Raw genomic sequence first — 20,749 nt, 5'->3', positions numbered from 1 at the left:
TTTGTGTATTCTATTAAATCTCTACAGAAAAAAAAAATTATACACACATTAGTAACACAAGATAACTTAATTTTAAATTCTTTGTTAAATATATCAAAGCATACTAGTTAATACACCGCACAACATGCATGATCCATTTATCTAACCAGATTGGTCTGCTTGATCTACTCAATTCCCTTGGCCTACCCGAATCAATCGTTCCGCCTGATTCAACTAACTTTGCTGGGTCCCCTCAACTCGCCCTACTTGATTAGTGCACTTAATTGGGAGACAGATCCTTTAGTCCGTAAAGACGGGATCAATTCATGACCACCTTTTACATTAGTAGGAGGTAATGTCTCCCATCTATTAACAGGTGGGGGCTCATTGTCCCCCATCAATCCCCTTGTCCCAGTCCAAGAATGGATCAGGATAAGAGGTCCAGAGGATTCGGTCCCACTTAATTGACTAATTTCATCCACTTGATCTTTTTTGATTTTTTTTTAATTCAATTAAACTAATTGAATATATATCATATGAAAGATAGAATAAATAAAGAAAATTATTTCTATAATAAATAAAATATTAAAGAATAACTATTTTTTATAAATCCAAAATAACTATTCCATACAACCTATTTAAAATACCTATTCCCTGCAAATAAGTATAGAACAAGAATTCTATAAAAATAAGTATAAAATAGATATTTTGAAATTACCTTTTTTATAAATATTTATAAGAAATAAAATAAGATTAAAAGAGATATTGCTATTCGTCGTATTTTCTCTTGAAATAGCTGCTGCCATTTGTTTCGTCATCGACTCCACGCGACGTTGATCGAATTCGTTCGCGACTGCACTTATCTGTCGATCCGAAGCTCAAGCTTCATGATTCCACGGATTCTCGCTGGACGACGCCATCGGACACTGGGAACTTCCCTCAAACACTTCGACAGCCCAAGTTGTTTTGGTTTCTCGTTTGCCCACCAACCGTTCGACGGAAGTCCTCTTAGGAGTTCCACTGATCAAAGACGCCTCCATTTCTTCTATTTAGGTAGAAATTTCCACGGGCAGGGCCTAAGCCTGCTCTTGAGAGCTCCGCGTTCCGAAATTTCCCTCGACTGTTCACCATGCTCTTGCGTTGGCAGCCTGCCTGGTGGAATTCTCAGCCGGCAACTGCACGGCACCTCACTGCTTGACAACTGCATCAAGTGTGCGGTAGTGAATGAGGGCATGGATGTCTTCAAGTCGATGCCTGAGAGGAATGAGGCCAGTTGGAATCCGTTATTCACAGGATGCACTCAGAAAGTTCCACTGGGTGTTGGGGGAACTATGCCTAACCCTTTGACATTTGCAACAAGTCTTGCATCTGCAGCAGCACAGGGTCTAATCGTGAAGGGAAGACGGATACATACCTATTTGATTAAGTTTGGTCATCAAAATACAGTTTTTGTGTGCAATTCTCTGATCAACATGTACTCCAAGTGTGGCCTTGTCCAGGAGGCAAGAGCAGTGTTCGATCGCATGGCAAACCGAGACACTGTTTCTTGGAATGCAATGCTTGCAGGGCTTGTGCTGAATGGCTATGGTGCTGAAGCAGTCGAGAAGTTTCATCATATGAGAGCCACTGGCCTGAAAGCAACAGAAGCGAGCTTTGCTACTATTATCAAGTTGTGTGCTGACCTTAGACATATAGATCTTGCTCAACAGCTCCATTGCTGTGCGGTGAAAGAAGGGCTTCAACTGGATGCTAACGTAATTACAGCACTAATGGTGGTTTACAACAAATGCAGCAAGATGGATGAAGCATTTGAACTTTTTTCCATATTGGGAACTCGAACAGTGGTTTCATGGACTGCTATGATCAATGGATTTCTAAAAAATGGACACGTTGATCGAGCTGCACTTCTCTTCAGCCAAATGAGAAGAGAGTATATTGAGCCAAATGAATTCACCTACTCCATTCTATTGGCAGCTTCACCTCAGATATTTCCCATTCAGATTCATGCCCAAGTGATCAAGACCCGATACCAAGAAGTCCCTTCCGTAGGCACAGCCCTGCTGGCAGCCTATACTAAATTAGGAAACCCGGGCGATGCATTCCTTGCATTTAAGGCGATCAAAGATAAGGACATTGTGGCTTGGTCTGCAATGTTAGCAAGTTATGCCCAAGCTGGTGATTCTGAAGGGGCAGCCAAACTGTTCATTGAGATGGCTAGAAATGGTATAAGGCCAAATGAGTTCACCTTGTCTAGTGCAGTTGATTCATGTGCAAGCTCCACAGCCTCTGCAGATCAGGGGAAGCAGTTCCATGCCTTATCGATGAAGCTAAGATATGATGGCACACTTTGTGTAAGTAGTGCACTCGTCACCATGTATGCAAGGAGAGGGAACATAGAGAATGCTCAGGGAGTCTTTGAGAGGCAAAAAGTAAGGGACCAGGTTTCATGGAATGCAATGCTGATGGGTTATGCTCAGCATGGTTATGGCCAGAAAGCCCTAAAATTATTTAAAGAGATGGAAGAGAGTGGCATTGAACTAGACAGAATCAGCTTCATTGGTGTCATCACTGCATGCACACACACGGGGCTCGTGGAGGAAGGCAAGATGTACTTCAAGTCGATGGTTGAAAATTATCGCCTCAGCCCAACTGTTGAGCACTATGCCTGTGTAGTTGACCTTCTTAGTCGTTCAGGTAAACTCAAAGAAGCAATGACTCTGATTAATGAGATGCCATTTCCAGCAACAGCGACCGTGTGGCGCACACTCTTGGGTGCCTGCAGGCTTCACCGAAACATTGAACTCGGAGAGTTTGCTGCAGAGAAGTTAATATCACTCGAACCATCACATTCTGCAGCCTATGTTCTCTTATCTAACATATATGCAGCTGCTGGAAAATGGGAAGAAAGATCCAACATTAGGAGGCTAATGGATTCTAGAAAAGTGAAGAAAGAAGCTGGGTACAGTTGGATTCAAGTGAAGAACAAAGTGCATTCCTTCTTAGCTTCAGATATGAGCCATCCTTTATCATATCAGATATATGCAAAGCTTCAAGAAATCACTATCCGGTTGAAAGAAAAAGGTTATCAACCGAATACAGACTTTGTGCTTCATGACATGGAAGAGGAGCATAAAGAGACGATGCTAGCTCAGCACAGTGAGAGACTTGCCATTGCTTTTGGGCTGATAGCTACACCTCATGAGACCCCCCTCCAGATTGTGAAGAACCTTAGAGTTTGTGGCGATTGCCACAATGTGATTAAGCTAATATCAGAAATTGAGGGGAGGGAGATTGTTGTTAGAGACTCAAGCCGGTTCCACCACTTCAACCAGGGTTCTTGTTCCTGCAGTGACTATTGGTGAGTGAATTATAAGCTTCTTCTGGCCTAAGTTTGGTGGATACCTGGAGGCATAAATTGTTGTAGTTCAATAACTTGCAAGATTTCATCTTTGAGGGGATATAATCTTTTGATCGCCATCATGATTATTCTTTGATCACACAGCAAATTATTTCTATATGATATCATCCTTGCTGCTGTAACAGTGTTGAATAAATGACAACACACCCCATGTTAGTTTTCCAGCTTGGTCAGCGATGTCAGATATAGACATCAGGGTATGTGAACTGGATAAATGGAATGGGAGCAACATACTGAAAGATCTGAAGTGATGATCAAATATGCTGCTTAGTGTAGATTATAGTGTGGAAGTATTTGGCACAGACATAATTTAAGAACAATAACCATCAATTTATCAGAGCTACAGGATTCAGTATTCTTTTGTTATTTTTACCAGAGGCAAACAAGGTTCCCTGGTTCAAGATTCTTTGTGTCAGATTCGGTATCATGATAGTAGGCAGAGCCTCTCATCAACATGGAATATTAAAGCAACAAAGAAGCTGTTTTATAGTGGTATGGGTGGATCTTAAATATCAAACTGAGGAAGTTAATGGGAAGTGAATTTCTATTTAGTGTGTTCGAATCCTTTTTGTCAAGTACTTTATTCACAAGCTAGAAAATCTTATCAACATTTTTTTTTCAAATTTATTAATGATGCTAACCTAATGAAAGAAAGATAATAATGTTCATCCATTTCTGATATATTAAGTCTGACTAAGTGAACTTATCACACATCTTAAAATTTCAGAAGTTACAATCTGCAATTTTCTTTACCACCTCTCACTTATGGACTAAAAGGTTCTGATATGCATATGTATGGTATGATATCTATTTGTTTTTACATGAATTCATGTGATAAAGTTTGTACCGATATGCATCACTCAATAATGAGGTGATGATTAAAATATTTAAATGTTTAAGCATGAATTTATATCAACATTATTGTATTTATTTGAGATGAACAACAGTGCATTAGAAAATAATATATTTATAATTTGAACTATGTTATAAAAATGTTTTCTCCCAAAATTGTGTAATAGAGTAAAGTTTCTATCAAATTATTATAACCTAATGCATTTTACTATTGAAATATGATAACTTACTGATATATGTTTGAATGTCCATCGTGCATAGAAATATCTAACGTTAGGCGAGATAACAATTATCAGCTATTGAATCCGTTGATTCGTGCACAAATATTGAAAGCAATTTTATACAACTATTGATTCAAAGAGGGCTATCATGAAATAGGAAAATAATGGCATTGTCAAAAAATATTATTAATAAAAAAAACCTCTCCCTAAATATCAACTAACAAGACATTTATATAGACCCAAAATTCTAACTTGTAAAAGTAAAGAATTTCTAACATAAACAAAAAATTCTTAACAAACTTACAATTTTAAAATTTCTAAATGGACTCAAAATAAAAATAAAAAATACAAAAAACAAAAATTACTAAAAATGCCTTAAATAACAAAAAATTTCAAAAATTACTCAAATAGTATGAAAGATATTTAGATCTTCCTGTATTAGTCACCCCGGATTAAAAAAAAACTCGTCCTCGAGTTTAGAGTAGCGCTTCTACCTAGAGCTCTTCTAGGATCAACAAGTTTTCCTCCGGAATTAACAAGTTTTTAAGTAACAATTGCTGAAACTTTGAGTACTCATCCAGCATCCAAGATTAGGTGTTGGAATCCGGGGTACTCAATTGGGGATACTTGCACTCAAGACTCGCACTGTGATCGTAGTACCTAAGACGAGATACTTGAAGATCTACAAAGACAAGTCATGGAGTTATCTCAATGTCTAGCTATGCAAGATCTTGAAGATTGTGAGTTATGTGGTCAAGGTCGTGACATACATGTTCTGGCTGAGGAAGTCTCATAATGTGATCATAGTGCTTGAGATGTTAAAGATCGTAAGTTCTTTTATTTTAATTTGAATAAAAAATTTCTTGAGAAAGATATAGACAATAAGATCTAAATACTCAGTGATTCAATTTACGATGAAGATGAGACCGAGTCAACTAGTGAGTTGATATATGACGAGGTAATTTATGATGATGACCCCTGCGATTTAGTCTTTTGTAAGGGATTGTTGATTTCTAAGGACGAATCAGGGGATACTTCTCAACTGGCCTACACAGATTCTAGACAGTTAGAATTTATAGATGGTGGTTGGTGTACGCATAATGAAGCCACAATGCATTACATTGACTTGATTAATCAAACAACTCTTGGGCATAAGATGATCAAGAAATAATTTATTGAGATTCGTTATATTGGTTGGCAAATAAATCTTTTTTGTCATTCTGTTGTACATGCTAACTTGTTGGATGTTGAGTTTGGTTTTGATTTTGTATACTCTGCGAGAATTGATTACTTAGACATGAAAAAGTTATAGGATTATCGTATTACATTTGATTACTATATTGAAGAACTTAGTAAATCTGAACTTAAAAGACTTATTAGAGTTTTCACTCAAGAAATAATTTGATTGTCATTCACATAAATATTCCAACACCTAATATGGGGACTAATCCAGCATCCAAAATTCTAACTTGTAAAAAAAAGGAAAAAAAAATCCTAACAGAAAGGAAAAATTCTTAATATACTCACAATCCTAAAATCCCTAAATGGACTCAAAATCCAAAAATGCAAAAGACAAAAATTACTAAAAATATCCTAATAGAAAAAATACATTAAATACCAACAAATTCAAAAATTACTCAAAATAGTATGAACGATATTTGGATCATCTTGCATCAATATATCAAACATCATTTAAAGAAGTTATAAAAAAATATGTTTATAGTTCTAATTAATATTTAATTAGCGTTGTTCATAAGAACACTAGAATAAAGATTGAAGTTGAATAAATACTATAAAGAAACTTTGATAGCTATTATGATACTAAACTTCTACCTCCTTGGAGATATAACTAAACATTATTCATAATTATTATCACACATGAGTAAGATCCTCTTAATGGTCAAGTGGTTTTGCCATCAAAAAAAATATAGAAGTTGTTAATCAGTAATTATTTAACATTAATACATAATTTTAATTATTAAAGGAGCTTGTTGAATCCATTTATTTATAAAAGTAATAACTAAATTAGGAAGAATATATTAAAAGATATGTTACTGTAATTGAGTTTGATTTTAATGTTTTGCAAAGGTTTATGTTAGGTTTTACATTATGATTTGATGTGTATTTGAGTTGTTCAAAGAGTTGACAAAATATACAAGGAATTTCAAGAGTTTGTCACTCAACAAGTCGAGTGAGTTTGATGATGGCTTGGTGCGATCAAGATAACACGCTCAGTGACTTGAAGAACTAAGAAAATTGAAAAACATTATATTCCTCAAGTCTTCTATACTTGTCCTATGTCTTTGTTTATTGTTATATATAATCCAGGTATCTGAGCTTTGCCCTACTAATCCTAGAGGAAGACAATCTTCCCTCCTAGTTCACCTACCAGGTAAATTCAGAACACGACTTATGCACACTCAAAGGCTAACCTTCAGAATCATCTTCATTGGAATTCAAACTTTAGTCCTCTTAATTATCTATCCTCTGCTCTTTGTTTTCAATTCACACCCATTTGAAAATATGTTTCTGTTTTAGCTAAAACTACTTCATTAACCTAAATTGTCTAAATTTCACTAATAACCCCTCTTGTCGTGTTCCTTAAGCATTGTCATCACCCTTTACTTTTTTTTTTTCTAATTTATATCGATTTAGATTCGCATAGCAATTTTGACTAAAACTGCTACATAAGCCTAAATTTTATAATTTTCTATTATGTTCCTTGGGTCCTTCTATACTCATTATATATATGATTTTGTTATCTTGCACCCCTTACGCCGCACACGTCGTGAGCACCTAAATTTTTTTCATTTTGATTTGTTTTGTACTTAATATTATAACACAACTCATAAACTATAAAGACAAAACTTTATATTACTTAATTGTAAGGAAAAAAAATAAAGAAATAAAAAAATGAGGTGACATAGTCACACACAGGGGCACATTATGCATCGCCCCAGTGAGCTCACCTAGATGAAAAGTGTATATATATATATATATATATATATATACACCCAATCTGACAAATTTACTATCCGAGTACCAACTACGTTATTCGTGAGGACACGATTGAGTTGGTCAAGCGACAATCTAACTAGGATTCCATGGGTGCCTTCATTGCCTATTCGAGCAACGAACAAAGGATGGAGGAAGGAAGATGTTAGAGAGAATGAGTATTTTGAAAACTAGGTAAGTAATTTAAGGATGGAGGAAGGAAGATGTTAGAGAGAATGAGTATTTTGAAAACTAGGTAAGTAATTTTAAAAGAAGTGTGTGTGATTTAGATATTTAAAAAATTTACAATTGTAGTTATATATACACACACACGAATGTAGGATATCAGCAACATTTCTTTTTTTTTTTTAAACTTTGGGTCACAAAAACTAAAAAAAAAAAATTACACATCATAAATATTATATCCTAAAGTTTAAATCTTAAACCCTAAAAAAAATTTTAAAAAAATACACACCCCAAAATACTAAACCTAAATACCTAAACCCTAAACTCAAAGCTAAACAAATTACGCACCCTAAATACTAAACTCTTAAAAAAATACACATAATTAATACTATATCCTAAACAATAGGGGTGTCAATTTGGGTGGGTCAGGTCGGGTTCAGGTCAGATTGAAAAAAATTATAAAAAATCCCAACCTGAATTTGACCCGGACCCGAATATAATCTGAAACCCCTAAACCCGAACTTGAATCCGACTAATCCGAATTTGGCTCGAATAATCCGATTAAAAATGATTTTTTTATTATTTTTCTTATAATTCTTTACTTTTATCTCAATACTCTATCATTATCATACTAACATTAATATTGATATATATATATAAAACATCTTAATTTTTAAAATAAAATTTAATTTAACTCTAAAAAATCCACTAAAATCTAAATTCGGGTTAACCCGAGATAACTCAAACCCAACCCAAAAATCTCCAACTCGAAACTAACCCGAAAATCCTCAACTTGAACCTGATTTTTTCCGATTGATTCGGGTCAAGTTGTCAGGTCGTTCATTTTTTGACACTCGTACTAAATATTAAATCCTAAACCCTAAACCCAAAGTTATTTTAAAAAAAATACTTTTTTTAGCCTTACTTGTTTTAAAAAAAAAAATGAAACGTAGTTGATATCCTACTGTACAGTTGCACACTGTGCGACGGACAAGATCTCTCTCTCTCTTTCTCTCTCTATATATAGATATATATGCAGCTGATATCCTACACGCCTGCACAGTGCACGACTGTGCGCGCGCAGGATATCAACGGTGTTTTTTTAATTAAATTTTGGATTAAAAAATTAATTAAAATATATTTTTAATTCTCTATTCTTAAATTTTAGGCTTCCTAATTGCGTTGTAGTATTCAAGCTAAAATTTTTAAGATTTTACCTTTAGCGTTCAAGCTTCCCAATTGATTTATAGTGTTTAGTTAAAAGAAAAAAATAAAAACGAAAAAAATTTAAGCATTTGCGATGTATAGTAATGAGTTTATGAGATATATTAATGTATTCAGAATTTATATAAGGAAATGTTAATTTTTTAAATTCAAAATAAACAAAATAATAAAAAAATAAAAAATGTCGCTGATGTCTTGCACGCTCAGAATCGTGCACTATGCAATGTGTAGGACATCAGGACTATATATATAATTTTGATACCTTGCACACTTCGTGCACACTTAATTTTTTTTCCATTTGATTTTTTTTGTATTTAATACTATAACCTAACCCCTAAATCTTAAAAGTAAACACTTATTAACATAACTTGGAGTTCAAAAAAAAAAAAAAAAAAGTAAACAAAAGAAAATCACCATCTCATTCTCTCTCGTGTTTGCCTTCATCCTTTTTTCCTTGCTGGAATAGACAATGAAGGCACTTATGAAATCTTAGTTAGATTGTCACTTGACCAACTCAATTGTGTTCTCATGGGTAGTGTAGTTGGTATTCGGATGATAGATTTGTAGGATTGAGCACCGATAGATTCTTGGAGATTTTATCACCTTAGGTTATGTCTTCTCACTTAGGAGACTACTATATATCATGATTTATCTATTTATATTTTATTATGAGATTGATGATACTAAATCGTTTGAGATGAGTATAATCAAATTTAAGGCAAACGTTCGCCCCTAGCGCCCCCGCCGTACCCAATCCAAGGCCATCACGAGGAAGGTAAATAGCAGCATCCGAGCGAGCATATGATGAACAGGGTGTAATACTGGGATAGGGGATTTATTCCCCAGCTGCTCCGAGGATCGACCCTGCGACCTTATTGTGGCAACACTCGCCACATACCAACTCGGATGACTCACGAGGTCAACTCAATCCCTAAACTCTAAACCCTAAATCCTAAACCTAGGGGTGTAATCGAGCCGAGCCGAGCCGAACTCTTGGATGTTTGAGTTTGACTCATTTATAATCGAGCCGAGCTCGAGCTTTATTTAACGAATATATTCATGGCTCACGAGCTTATTCGAGCTTTTATCGAACCTAAACGAGCTTAATAAATATAAATTATAAATTTAAATATTCATTAAAAATTAAATTATATATTTTAAAAAAATTATAATATTCTTGTTAAAATTTATAATTTTATTCTAATAAATAAATTTAATATATTTATCTATGTTTTTCATAAGTAGAGTGTAAAATCTATAAATTCAATATCAAAACTATTATTTTTTTATTTAAAAGTTGATTTATGAGCTTAACGAACATGTTCACGAGCTAACGAGCCGAATATTATGAAGCTTGAGCTTGGTTTGTTTATCTTAACGAGCCTCATTAAACGAGCTCAAACGAGCTTTTATCGAATCGAGTTTCGAATAGCTCACGAGCGGCTTGACTCATTTACACCCCTACCTAAACCCTAAATTTAATCATGTTTTCATGAATATCTATGTTATTATCGGTTGGAGTAGTCTTTGTTGGACAAAAGTGAAATTGGACTACGGAGGGGGAAAAATATTTTAAAAAACATGTGTGTTGGTAATTTTATAAGTAAAGTATATAATTTATAAAAAATAAATAAATAATATCGAAGAAGTTTGTTACTTAGAGGAAATTAAAAAATGTTCCAGGTGGAGAATAAAAAAACTCAATATTCTATAGTTGTGCACCCGTTTGAAGGAATAAAGAAAACTTAGGTCAGGCAGTCATCAACCGACTCGGCCGGGCTCAATCCATTTCAAATGGAGATTTTGGAGCTCAACAAAACCCTCCTTTGATGCTCAAGTCAAGCTTGAGGTTGCACATCTCATATCGCAACGCCCCCTCCTCCTCCTCCTCTCTTCAGTCAGATGCTATGCTGCCTAGTTCCAGTGTCACCGGAATTCCCCACTCTCGCAATTCACGAAATGAGAATTCCAACCTTGGCCATCAGGGAAATGGAGGACCAGGTCGTGCCCACTCTGAGGAACTGCACTGGGCTTGCGAAATTGAAGCAAGTCCATGCTCGCATTGTGGTATCTTCCCTCTCCCAAAGTTGTTACCTTTCGACCAGAATCATAAGCATTTGCAGCGCCATCGGAAGGCTGGACTACGCGACGCTAGTATTCAACCAGGTGGAGCAACCCAACGTCTTCTTGTACAACGAATTGATAAAAAACTACGCCAAAAAGAACCTTTTTGAGGAGGCAATCGATCTCTACAGGCGGATGCTGAAGCAAGATGGCCTTTTTGCGGATCGATTCACATATCCCTTTGTTATCAAAGCTTGCGCCGGCCTGGCGGCTCTGCATCTCGGCAAGCAACTTCACGCCCGTGTTTCTAGGTCATGTTTGATGTCCAATTCTATCATTCAGAACTCTTTGATCGAAATGTACACTAGGAGCGATGATTTAATCAGCGCACATTGCCTGTTCGACGAAATGGCGGAGAGAGATGTGATATCTTGGAATATGCTAATCACGGCCCATGCTCGGTTGGGGCAGATGAGGAAAGCTAGAAATATGTTCAACAGAATGCCCGAGAGAACAGTAGTCTCATGGACCGCATTGATCTCTGGTTACACCTCCATCGGTTGCTACTCTGATGCTATAGAGGCCTTCAGTGAGATGCAGTCAGAAGGCCTGGAACCGGATGACATTAGCATCGTGTCAGTATTACCAGCATGTGCTCACTTGGGAGCTCTGGAGTTGGGCAAGTGGATACATGCCTTCTGTAGTAAGCACAGGTTGCTGAAGAAGACATTCATATGCAATGCCCTCATGGAGATGTATGCTAAATGTGGAAACATTGACCAAGCCCGTCAGATATTCGACAGTTTGCGAATAAGAGACGTTATCTCATGGAGCACAATGATCAGTGGGCTTGCAACGCATGGGAGGGCGTTTGATGCAATCAAGTTGTTTATGGAAATGGAGAATGATACGAGAGTGAGGCCAAATTGCATTACATTTCTTGGGCTTTTATCTGCCTGTTCTCATGCTGGATTAGTGGATGAGGGAATGCAGTACTTCAGTTCAATGAAGAATGTCTATGGTATTGATCCTGAAATTGAGCATTACGGTTGTATGGTGGATCTCCTTGGTCGAGCAGGCTGCATTAGTCGTGCTATGGAACTCGTAAATGGCATGCCATTTACACCTGATGTTAGCATCTGGGGTTCTTTGCTTAGTTCTTGTAAAACCCATGGAGATCTCAAAACAGCTGTAAATGTGACAGAGAGGCTACTTGAGCTTGAACCAGAGGACACTGGCAACTATGTGTTGCTTTCAAACATTTATGCTGCTGCAGGAAGGTGGGATGCTGTCGCTAAGATGAGGAAATTAGTGAGAAGCATGAATATGAAGAAGACACCAGGCTGCAGCCTGATTGAGGTGAACAATGTGGTTCAGGAGTTTGTTGCTGGAGATGAATCAAACCCACTTTTTATTGATTTATGGCCAATTCTTGATTTGTTGTCCTCGGAGCTATCAAGAACTCAAATTATAAGAACAGTGTCGACAGAGCAGATGAAGCTTATGGATTTGCATCAGGAAGAGGACGGCCCTTCCATAGCAGTGCTGTGATGCAGAAGAGCATGCACGTGTTAGATCAGACTTGATTGTCCAGTCGACATAAGGGCAATTCTGCTTGACAAATTGTTCTTGGGTTTCGGCAAAAAACAACTCAGAAGATTGCTTCATGGAGAGAGAGAGGTGAGTCTAATTTCATTAACCTGCCCATCTCCTTCAAAGCAGTGTTTACTCAAAAAATAGAAAAAATATATGTAAACAAAGAGAAATGGGTTATGATATATATTTCCTTGAACATGATACATACTTTCTCAAGAAATTGTTTTCTAAACCATTGTAAGAGAATCAGTTGAACGATTCCTTGCTTAATTGCTTCGTAGAATTTCTGGAAATTTTGTTTATTGTACAAGATAAATACATATTCGTGATTAGATTTCACCTTATTGAAGTTATTTTGCTGATTAAAAAAATTGAATTATACTTGTTCTGATGATCATATAATTGCAATAGTTGATTGATTGGTATGCACATGGCATAGGTAAACTAGAGTACTCTTCTATCAAAATTGACATAACATAAAATTTGAATAACAATGTGAAGACTGACAAAGTAAGAACGAGTCACCCTTTCTTATACAATTTAATCAATCAATTCAATAGAATGATTCTATTTCTTTATATTTTTTATGTCGTGTTGGGTCTGTTCCGATTAGAAACTTTGCTAGCATAAGCACATGGGTCATGTCCCCTTCGCCTAGCATGGACCTCCTGTGACATAGGCCGAGCCTTGCATGACCCATTTCTGTCTAGGTTGTGTCAAGCACATCCTATGTCATGCAATCTTAGTACGTCATAACTAAGATTCGAACTTTAGATCTCTTGATTATCTATTAGAGAGCTTAACCATTGAGGATTTTTGTTTATTTTTATGTGGCAAAAGGCATTAGTGTAGGCGGCCAAGGCATGCTCAGACACGCCGAGTTTCGACCCTAAGACCTCATGTGATAACATCCCATGTCTTAACCACCAAACCGCCCCGAGAGGACACCTTTGTATTTTTTTAGCTATCATTTATGGTGATTTAATTGTTATAATTGACAAAAGAATAGATAGAATAGTTATATATAATAGTTTTTCTCAAGGAACGAAAGAATGAAGAATTTATGCATTTTAGTTTGGTACGTGAAATATTAATTTTGGCGTAATGGTAAAGTTGTTGTTGTGTGACCTAGTGATCACGGATTTGAGTCATGAAAACAGTCTCTTGTAATGTATGTAAGGTAAGACTATGTATAATAGACCCTTCTTCAGAATTTCGTATTGATAGGAGCTTTGTGCACCGAGATGCCTTTTAGTTTGCTATGTGGAATAAAATGAAGATGTCTCTATTTGATGCATAGAAATGTGGTAAATTTGTAGACAAGAAACTCTAAGCAATACCAAAACATCCCTAACAAATATATTTTATTCATTCAGACATGGAAACTAAAGTGATTTTATTAGCAAGAATCACAAACTGAAAAATTTCGAACAATGTACATAAAAAATGAAGAGCAACAGCACTTTTAGATGAAGATATCCGAGTAAAGAGAAATTAAATTAACGCTTTGATCTTCTGTTGAAGTATGAATGCTAGAGAACCGAATGAATCCAGCCTCTAATTAGCACCTGGTCCAGATAGATATTGGGATTTGCAAGACCGTCTTCATTAATGCAAAGAGTTGCAGTGATGTGATAGGCATTCTCATCTTGCAATCAGAATCCGACTTATTGGTGTTCCATAAATTGTTTGCTCTCATGACGGGCATGATCATGATAAATTTGGCGAAACTAATGTGGTTTACATGGTTGACTCAATTTGCAGGATCTGGGCAAGTCCATGAAGCTGATCTCTTTATTAGAGGTTTCATGGCCTTGTCCTCTTCCAGAGAGACCATCCCAGCATGGGATGGGTCTTCCAGCATCATCTTGGCCACCAAATAACCAGCTATGGACCATGTCTGGAATTTCCTTGCTTGTTTCCCTACATACCTTCCAATCTTACCATCATAATATTCAGGCCAGCTATCTTTCAGCAGCCTGGTTTCCGCGAGCTCTATTGCTCTTCGAGCAATCTGTGGTCGACCAGTCTTTATACAGGCTGCAGTGAGCAGCCATAGAAGCACTGCAGCAACAGAAGATACAAGGTTTTAGGTTTAAACAAAAATATTTTCATGCATTTATTAGACAATTCAAAAAGGTTTTACACTAAAAGGCTACTAAATGCCTTGAATAAATAGAAAATTTGTATAATTACCAAAAGGCAAGGGTCAAATAGTTGAACAACTGTTAGCTAGATCTCCTTATGAAAGCTAGGAAGAAGTTAATTAAGTTGAGAAATGAAAAGAAATGGATGATAAAAGCAACCATATGTTATTCTAATTTACTACTAGTTTTCATGTAGGGCTAAGTTTGCAGCTTGACCAACCTGGCCAAGATCCTCCATTGTGGTAACTCCATCTGGTGTTCTTGGGGTCACAACCTGTAACTATCCTCCACTCGTGGTTCTCAATGGCGGGATAAGTAACCTTAAGTGGCATCTCTCCGACTAACTCTTCCCAGCGTTCTTCAATGAGATCCATAACTGCCATAGATTGCTCAGGTGTAGCAAGAGATGACAAAATAGCCACACAGTTACCCAATGCAAACCATCGAAAATCCATTCTCGCAGGACTCACATTTCCGATAAAGTAACCACCACGAGTAGGCATAAAATCAAACACCCAATCTGGAATTGAATCTGGTATTACATTGAACTTGTTCACTGCTGTATGAGAATATTCTTCAGTTTTGTATCGGTAAATGTCATTTAGCTGCTGGAAATCAAGCCAAAAGTAGCTTCTCATGTGATAACTCAAAGCATGTAAACGTTTCACTATCGGCTCAACAAATTCCTTTCCCTCAGTATCATGTTTGAGCATTGTCAGAGCACACCTCAATGCCATGAAGAAAAGTGCTTGGATTTCGATAGGATAACCATAAATGCCCTGAAAATTGTGACATCAAACATGTAAAAGAAAAAAAGACGAGAAAAAGTAACTTAAATAACCAGAGCGAAGTCTGAAAATTAACACCTAACATTTGTAGATTCAAAAGACAATATTTTCGGAACTATTAACTGGAATGTGTACTGTTGAGAGGTCTTGCTAACTTTGGTAAGTATTCAAAAGGAAACAAGAACAAGAAAAATCATCAATAAGGCAAAGGAAAAATTCTTGTGATATTCTAAGACCATAGAAGCATTCTTTTAGGCAATATATTAGATTAAACAAGCTTATTTATAATGTTCTTATAAGTTCTAATCTACAGCTCCAAAAATCCTACATGGCTTATGAGGTTAAGGATGAACTGTTTTCACTAACATCACTAATATAAAAAAGAGGTTAATAGAAGGTTTCACTAATATAAAAAAGAGGTTAGTAGAAGATGCTCTGTAGAATTATGTTCTTTAACATAAACACCAGAAATATGAACATGAAAAGTGGTAAAGAAAAAACAACCATGCATAAAAAGAAGGCTATGCAAATGTCCAAAAAGTTTATTCATTGTGTTTGGATTTGAGGAAGTAAGTGCTGGGTCAAGGGGCACATGGGAGATGTAACCCCAAATTGACTAACTACAGACATAAAAAGTTCCTTCTGCTTCACCCATTATGGTTCATCGATCCATAATTTTTCCATTCAGTTGAAACCAAATGAAGTCCAATCATTAAAAAGGTTCATTTTGTACCAGTTCAATATGTTCCAATACTAAAAATGTGGATGCATGAAACGTAGAATCCAGTGACTACATGTTGCACACATAAATAGAATGAACATTTTATTATTAGTTGATAGTATAATCTCTAACTAGTATAAGGGATACTTATACAACCTAAAATCCACTAAAATTCTTGATACTTCCATTAGAACCCATCCAACAATTAACAACAAAAAAAATGATATCAGGCAGAAAGGCACTTTTATGGCAGAGCTGGAAGAAACAGCTGTATAAGGCACACATCTTTTAATACTCAATGTTGGAGATGCAAGAGCATATTGACATTTCAATTTACAAGTGAGTTTATATGGGAAACTATCATTATGTTGAAACTTCCAGGATGTTACAGAATGTTTGCAACTAAGCTTTATGTAAACATGTTTTCTTCTGTTTGGTTAGTACGAAACCTTTTCAGATGACCTAGATTGCTATAAAGGAATCAGAATAAATCGTATAAAGTATATCTTCATCAAGCTCTAGTTTAGTCTGATTCATGCACAAGCTCAATTTCATGTTTGTATTTACGTCATTACACTAGATGAAGTATTATGATTTTTCATCTGACACAGCTTGACCCTAAGCACAAAGCAATTCTATAAAGTAAAGCTTGACTAGACTTTTGTATCAGCATGAGTTAGCGCAAGGAACTGCTTGTGTTTGAACAGGAAGAAACTCTTACATTAGTGCCATGACAATGTTAAAATTAAATAAAATATTTTGTTAAAAAAAAATGTTTATAAATGCCAACATGACAATTGAGGAGCATGTAATTCAAAGCTTTTAGACATGCGAAGAATACATGGAGGACTTGTAAAATGAGTCTCAAGTCTGTTTCTCATCTTAGCAAAGAGTTGCCCACTTTTTCAAGGAACATAATGGTACTTTAGATAGCAGTTGACGTATCCCTAAAACAAAATCAAATGAATTTATGTAAGGAACTAGTACATTCAATTATCGAGTAATGCTTATATGTTCTTGTTTAATGCAGCTAAAACCATAAGGTTTAAGAAACATATTATCTTACCATTCTTCGATCAATCATTGAACAACCATCAGCGCAGAGCAGGGTTGGAAATGTATCAAAACCTTCCGACAGACATAAAGCTAATATAAGCCTTATACCCTTTTGGCATTCAGCTGACTCTGCAAGGGTTAAATCCCCAGTTGATTTTGTATAAGCACGCAGAAGAATAATCCACCAGAATCCAGAGTCAACAGGTGCAACTCTTCCAATTGCACTCTCTCCAAAATCTGCCACTAAATTATCAATTCTCCTAACAGGATCATGCAGCACTTTGAAGCTTGCTGGCATCGCACCTTCCCCAAGCTTGAAACGATCTATCCTCTTCTCCCACCCTTGAAGGTAGACAGTCTTCAAAAGGAAATTCTTAACAATGTCGGGCTCTCCATTCATTAGAAAAGCCAACGCACTTGGTACAAAATCTCGAACAAACACCTACACACAAAGTATATGCTCACCTTTCTTGTACACTAATGAACTCGAGGTATCGCTCAGATTAACGAAATAAATATCTAGAAAAACACTGCAATTGAACAACCTCAAAAAGAGAATAATCATTCACAGAGAGAACAAAACCGCAACATCAAATGGATGAAGCTCGAAAACAACGGGGAAAAGAAAAAAGGCATTCTTTTTAGAGGGAATGAAGCAGCAACAGATTACCTGGTCATAATTGAGGACTTCTTCAGATGCGTGATCGAAAGCTGCAATGGTCCCAACAGGCTCTCCTTTGAAGTAGACAATGGACCTTCTGAGGGCCTCCCAAGCCTCCGCAATAATGGGATGTGGCTCGAAAGGGTTCCGGCACGACGACGCCGGCGTGCTGAATCCGGACCTCATCCCTCCCGGCGAGTACACACTGTCATGGCTATCGATCGCCCGGATACTTATGGAGAGCTCGTTCATCGACCTCTCGTCGCATGATCTCTGCCGATCAAGGCTAAGAATATGCCGGTCGTGCAGCCGGGAGAGGTCATGGTCGTCGGCGTCTGACAGCGATGAATGGGACCCTACCTTCCGCAGCCCTGGTCCCTTGAACCCGTTCATTCTCTTCTCCCGTCAGGACGGATCACCTACCGGACCACAAAAAGTTGTGAATTTAAATGCGATACCGGAAAAAGACGATTTTCCCTCTTTTTGCCGTTTTTCGTTTGAACTCCAAAGAGAAGGTTGAGTTGAGTTTTCCTTTGACGAGCCAATCAGCCAATAAGAAAGCACCAAAGTCCACAGAAGAAATCGAACAGGAAGGGAAGATGAAAAGTCTCAATTTTGCTAGTCGAGAGTCAGATGGATCTGGCGAAGGAAAAGGACAGAAGCTGGAAAGGAGGCGTGGTTCGAGGCGACGAACCCAAGAGATCTGAGCGCCGGGCTGCCGGAGGTCAAGAAGCGAGGAAGAGAGAAGAGCAGAGGACGGACGGAGGAAGCCGGCGGCGAGAGATCGGAGGAACCGTAAAGGGGTGCGTCTTGCGTGGATGGGGAACGCGATTGATGTGTGTTGTCGTCTTCTCTCAACGGCTGTGTTGGTTGGACGTTGAGGTTACTGGTAGGGTCAGCAATTTGGAACCGCACCACGTGGAGGCATTATCAAATTTATAAATTAAAAAATATGACCAGCGACATTGCTACTACTTAGGAGAGCAAATCTCTTCGGGTCTCTTTCACGATTTACATGTTAAATCACGGTTAGATTAATTTATATGTTAAATCATGGTCAGAATCTTGTTAATATTGATTACGATTTTTTCTAAGTTTATCTTTTCAATTGAATCAGACTATCAAAGACCACCAATAAATGAATTATATGGTACCGAGCAAGGGCGGCCCATCCACCGTCGGTGGCCTCCAGTCTCCTGACTCGACTTAAAATTATAACTTAGATGGGAACATGAATATAGGAAAGATCGTAATCAATTTTAATTGAATTCTAACTATAATTCAATGTGCAAATTATAGAAGGGACCAATGACTATGGACTAGAGGATATGAATTCACTATTTAGTTTGATGATAAGTGACTTACTATTCAACAATTTATTAAAACACGCTTGTTGAATTCGATATTTATAAAAAAAAATATACTATAGTTAAACATTTACCAAGCGACGTAGTTAAATGTGTGATATTCCCCTTCTATCACTCCCACCAATCTCTCTTTTCAAGAAATTCTTATTCGAAAGTGATTTTTGTGTTTCAGATGCACGTCATCTTATTATGTGTCTTACCCTCTATCTTTGTCTCTTATAAACACGACCCTATCACAAATCTTTTCTTATAGTTTGACGGAATTGTAAAAGACTAAGTAGAAAGCGGGAGTATTGTTGTAAGGTGTTCAAGAGGCAACTTGAAGAGGTGTTGAAGAACATCGACGTTGAAGGACAAATTTCAAGTAAGATTGAATTTGGTAGAAGAAGACAAATAAAGATTTAGTGATGCACATATCAATTTGCTACTGTAAAATTAGTTTGTACTGTAAAAAAAATAATGTACATTTTTGTAACAAAAGGTGATTATAAAAATTATATTTATGTTGTCCATTGATGTGTGGGGAAGATTTTTGAAAAAACTAATAATATGGTGTTCTCTATTACTTATTCGGTTTGTGAGGTACTCCATTATGATGCTAAATTTCATCTAGACCTTGGTCATGGTATCCAAGATACCAGACCCATGTTTAGCTGATATAGTATGTATCATGCCCAAGTTGTGAGTTTGCAGAAATCCAAATACCCTAGGTTCCTTGATTAAACTTTGTTTTGACACCATATTTACCTTCTTCTCGCTCAACCTTTATTAGTGATTGCGAATTTGTAGAAATCCAAATACTTAACGCCCGAAAATTCTCAAAATACTTTTATAAATATCCTAGTATTTTTCTGGAATTTTAGGATATTTTTACAGAATTTTTAGAGTAGCGGAAGTAGCAAAAACAAATAGGAACGTAAAATAGCCTACGCGGATATTGAACCCGAGACCTAATGAGTCCTACGACTTATGGTGGACTCTAGTAACCAAGTGAACCCAGCAGGGCCGTGCTGAAAGAAGAGAGAACCAATTATATTTATATTTGAGTTGACAAATTAACCACTTAATATAAATAGGAAACTTAAGTGGGTATTGGGTTTTTCATGTTTCGGCAACTCCTCCTCAACCCTCACGCCGCCCCCTCCTCTTCCTCACCTCACGGCACACCAAGGCCCCGAGAGACCTAGGGTTTCACTCCTAGTGACGTAAGGGCACCTTCCGGCGGCAACTCCGGCACGAGGACACTCCTCTCCGCGAGAAGAGCACGTAGACGCGAGAAGATCGACGAAGGGATCTTCTCCACCGGAAACCTAGCGATTAGATTGTAAGAAAAACTAGCGCAGGAAGTAAGAAACCCCTCACCTGCAGTATAAGTAGTTCTCGTGTGATTTCATGCTTTAGTTTAGTAGCATATGAACTTGTGACACATAGGTTGCGCAATAGCGCACACCAAGTGTTCGAGAATATGTTCAGCG

The 20,749-nt window shown here is 37.0% G+C and overlaps 3 protein-coding genes across 3 annotated transcripts; 2 read left to right on the top strand and 1 right to left on the bottom strand.

Moving 5' to 3' along the window:
* The first annotated feature begins 770 nt into the window (after positions 1 to 770).
* Positions 771 to 3,993, top strand: LOC122018653 (pentatricopeptide repeat-containing protein At2g27610-like). The gene has a single exon (XM_042576038.1). The coding sequence runs from the start codon at positions 867 to 869 to the stop codon at positions 3,339 to 3,341; it is 2,475 nt and encodes an 824-aa protein (XP_042431972.1). The 5' UTR covers positions 771 to 866; the 3' UTR covers positions 3,342 to 3,993.
* A 6,646-nt stretch (positions 3,994 to 10,639) lies between these two features.
* On the top strand, positions 10,640 to 12,737 carry LOC122018585 (pentatricopeptide repeat-containing protein At2g20540-like). The gene has a single exon (XM_042575940.1). The coding sequence runs from the start codon at positions 10,777 to 10,779 to the stop codon at positions 12,487 to 12,489; it is 1,713 nt and encodes a 570-aa protein (XP_042431874.1). The 5' UTR covers positions 10,640 to 10,776; the 3' UTR covers positions 12,490 to 12,737.
* Positions 12,738 to 13,871: 1,134 nt separating this feature from the next.
* On the bottom strand, positions 13,872 to 18,760 carry LOC122020886 (probable alkaline/neutral invertase D). The gene is made up of 4 exons (XM_042578922.1): positions 17,917 to 18,760; positions 17,257 to 17,688; positions 14,902 to 15,460; positions 13,872 to 14,598 (listed from the first exon to the last, which is right to left on the bottom strand). Exons 1-4 carry the CDS (start codon positions 18,298 to 18,300, stop codon positions 14,288 to 14,290), a joined length of 1,686 nt encoding a protein of 561 aa, XP_042434856.1. The 5' UTR covers positions 18,301 to 18,760; the 3' UTR covers positions 13,872 to 14,287.
* Positions 18,761 to 20,749: the final 1,989 nt, after the last annotated feature.

Source organism: Zingiber officinale, chromosome 9A (assembly GCF_018446385.1).
Source record: "Zingiber officinale cultivar Zhangliang chromosome 9A, Zo_v1.1, whole genome shotgun sequence".
Taxonomy (NCBI): Eukaryota; Viridiplantae; Streptophyta; class Magnoliopsida; order Zingiberales; family Zingiberaceae; genus Zingiber; species Zingiber officinale.
This window is presented reverse-complemented; position numbering and strand designations above follow the sequence as displayed.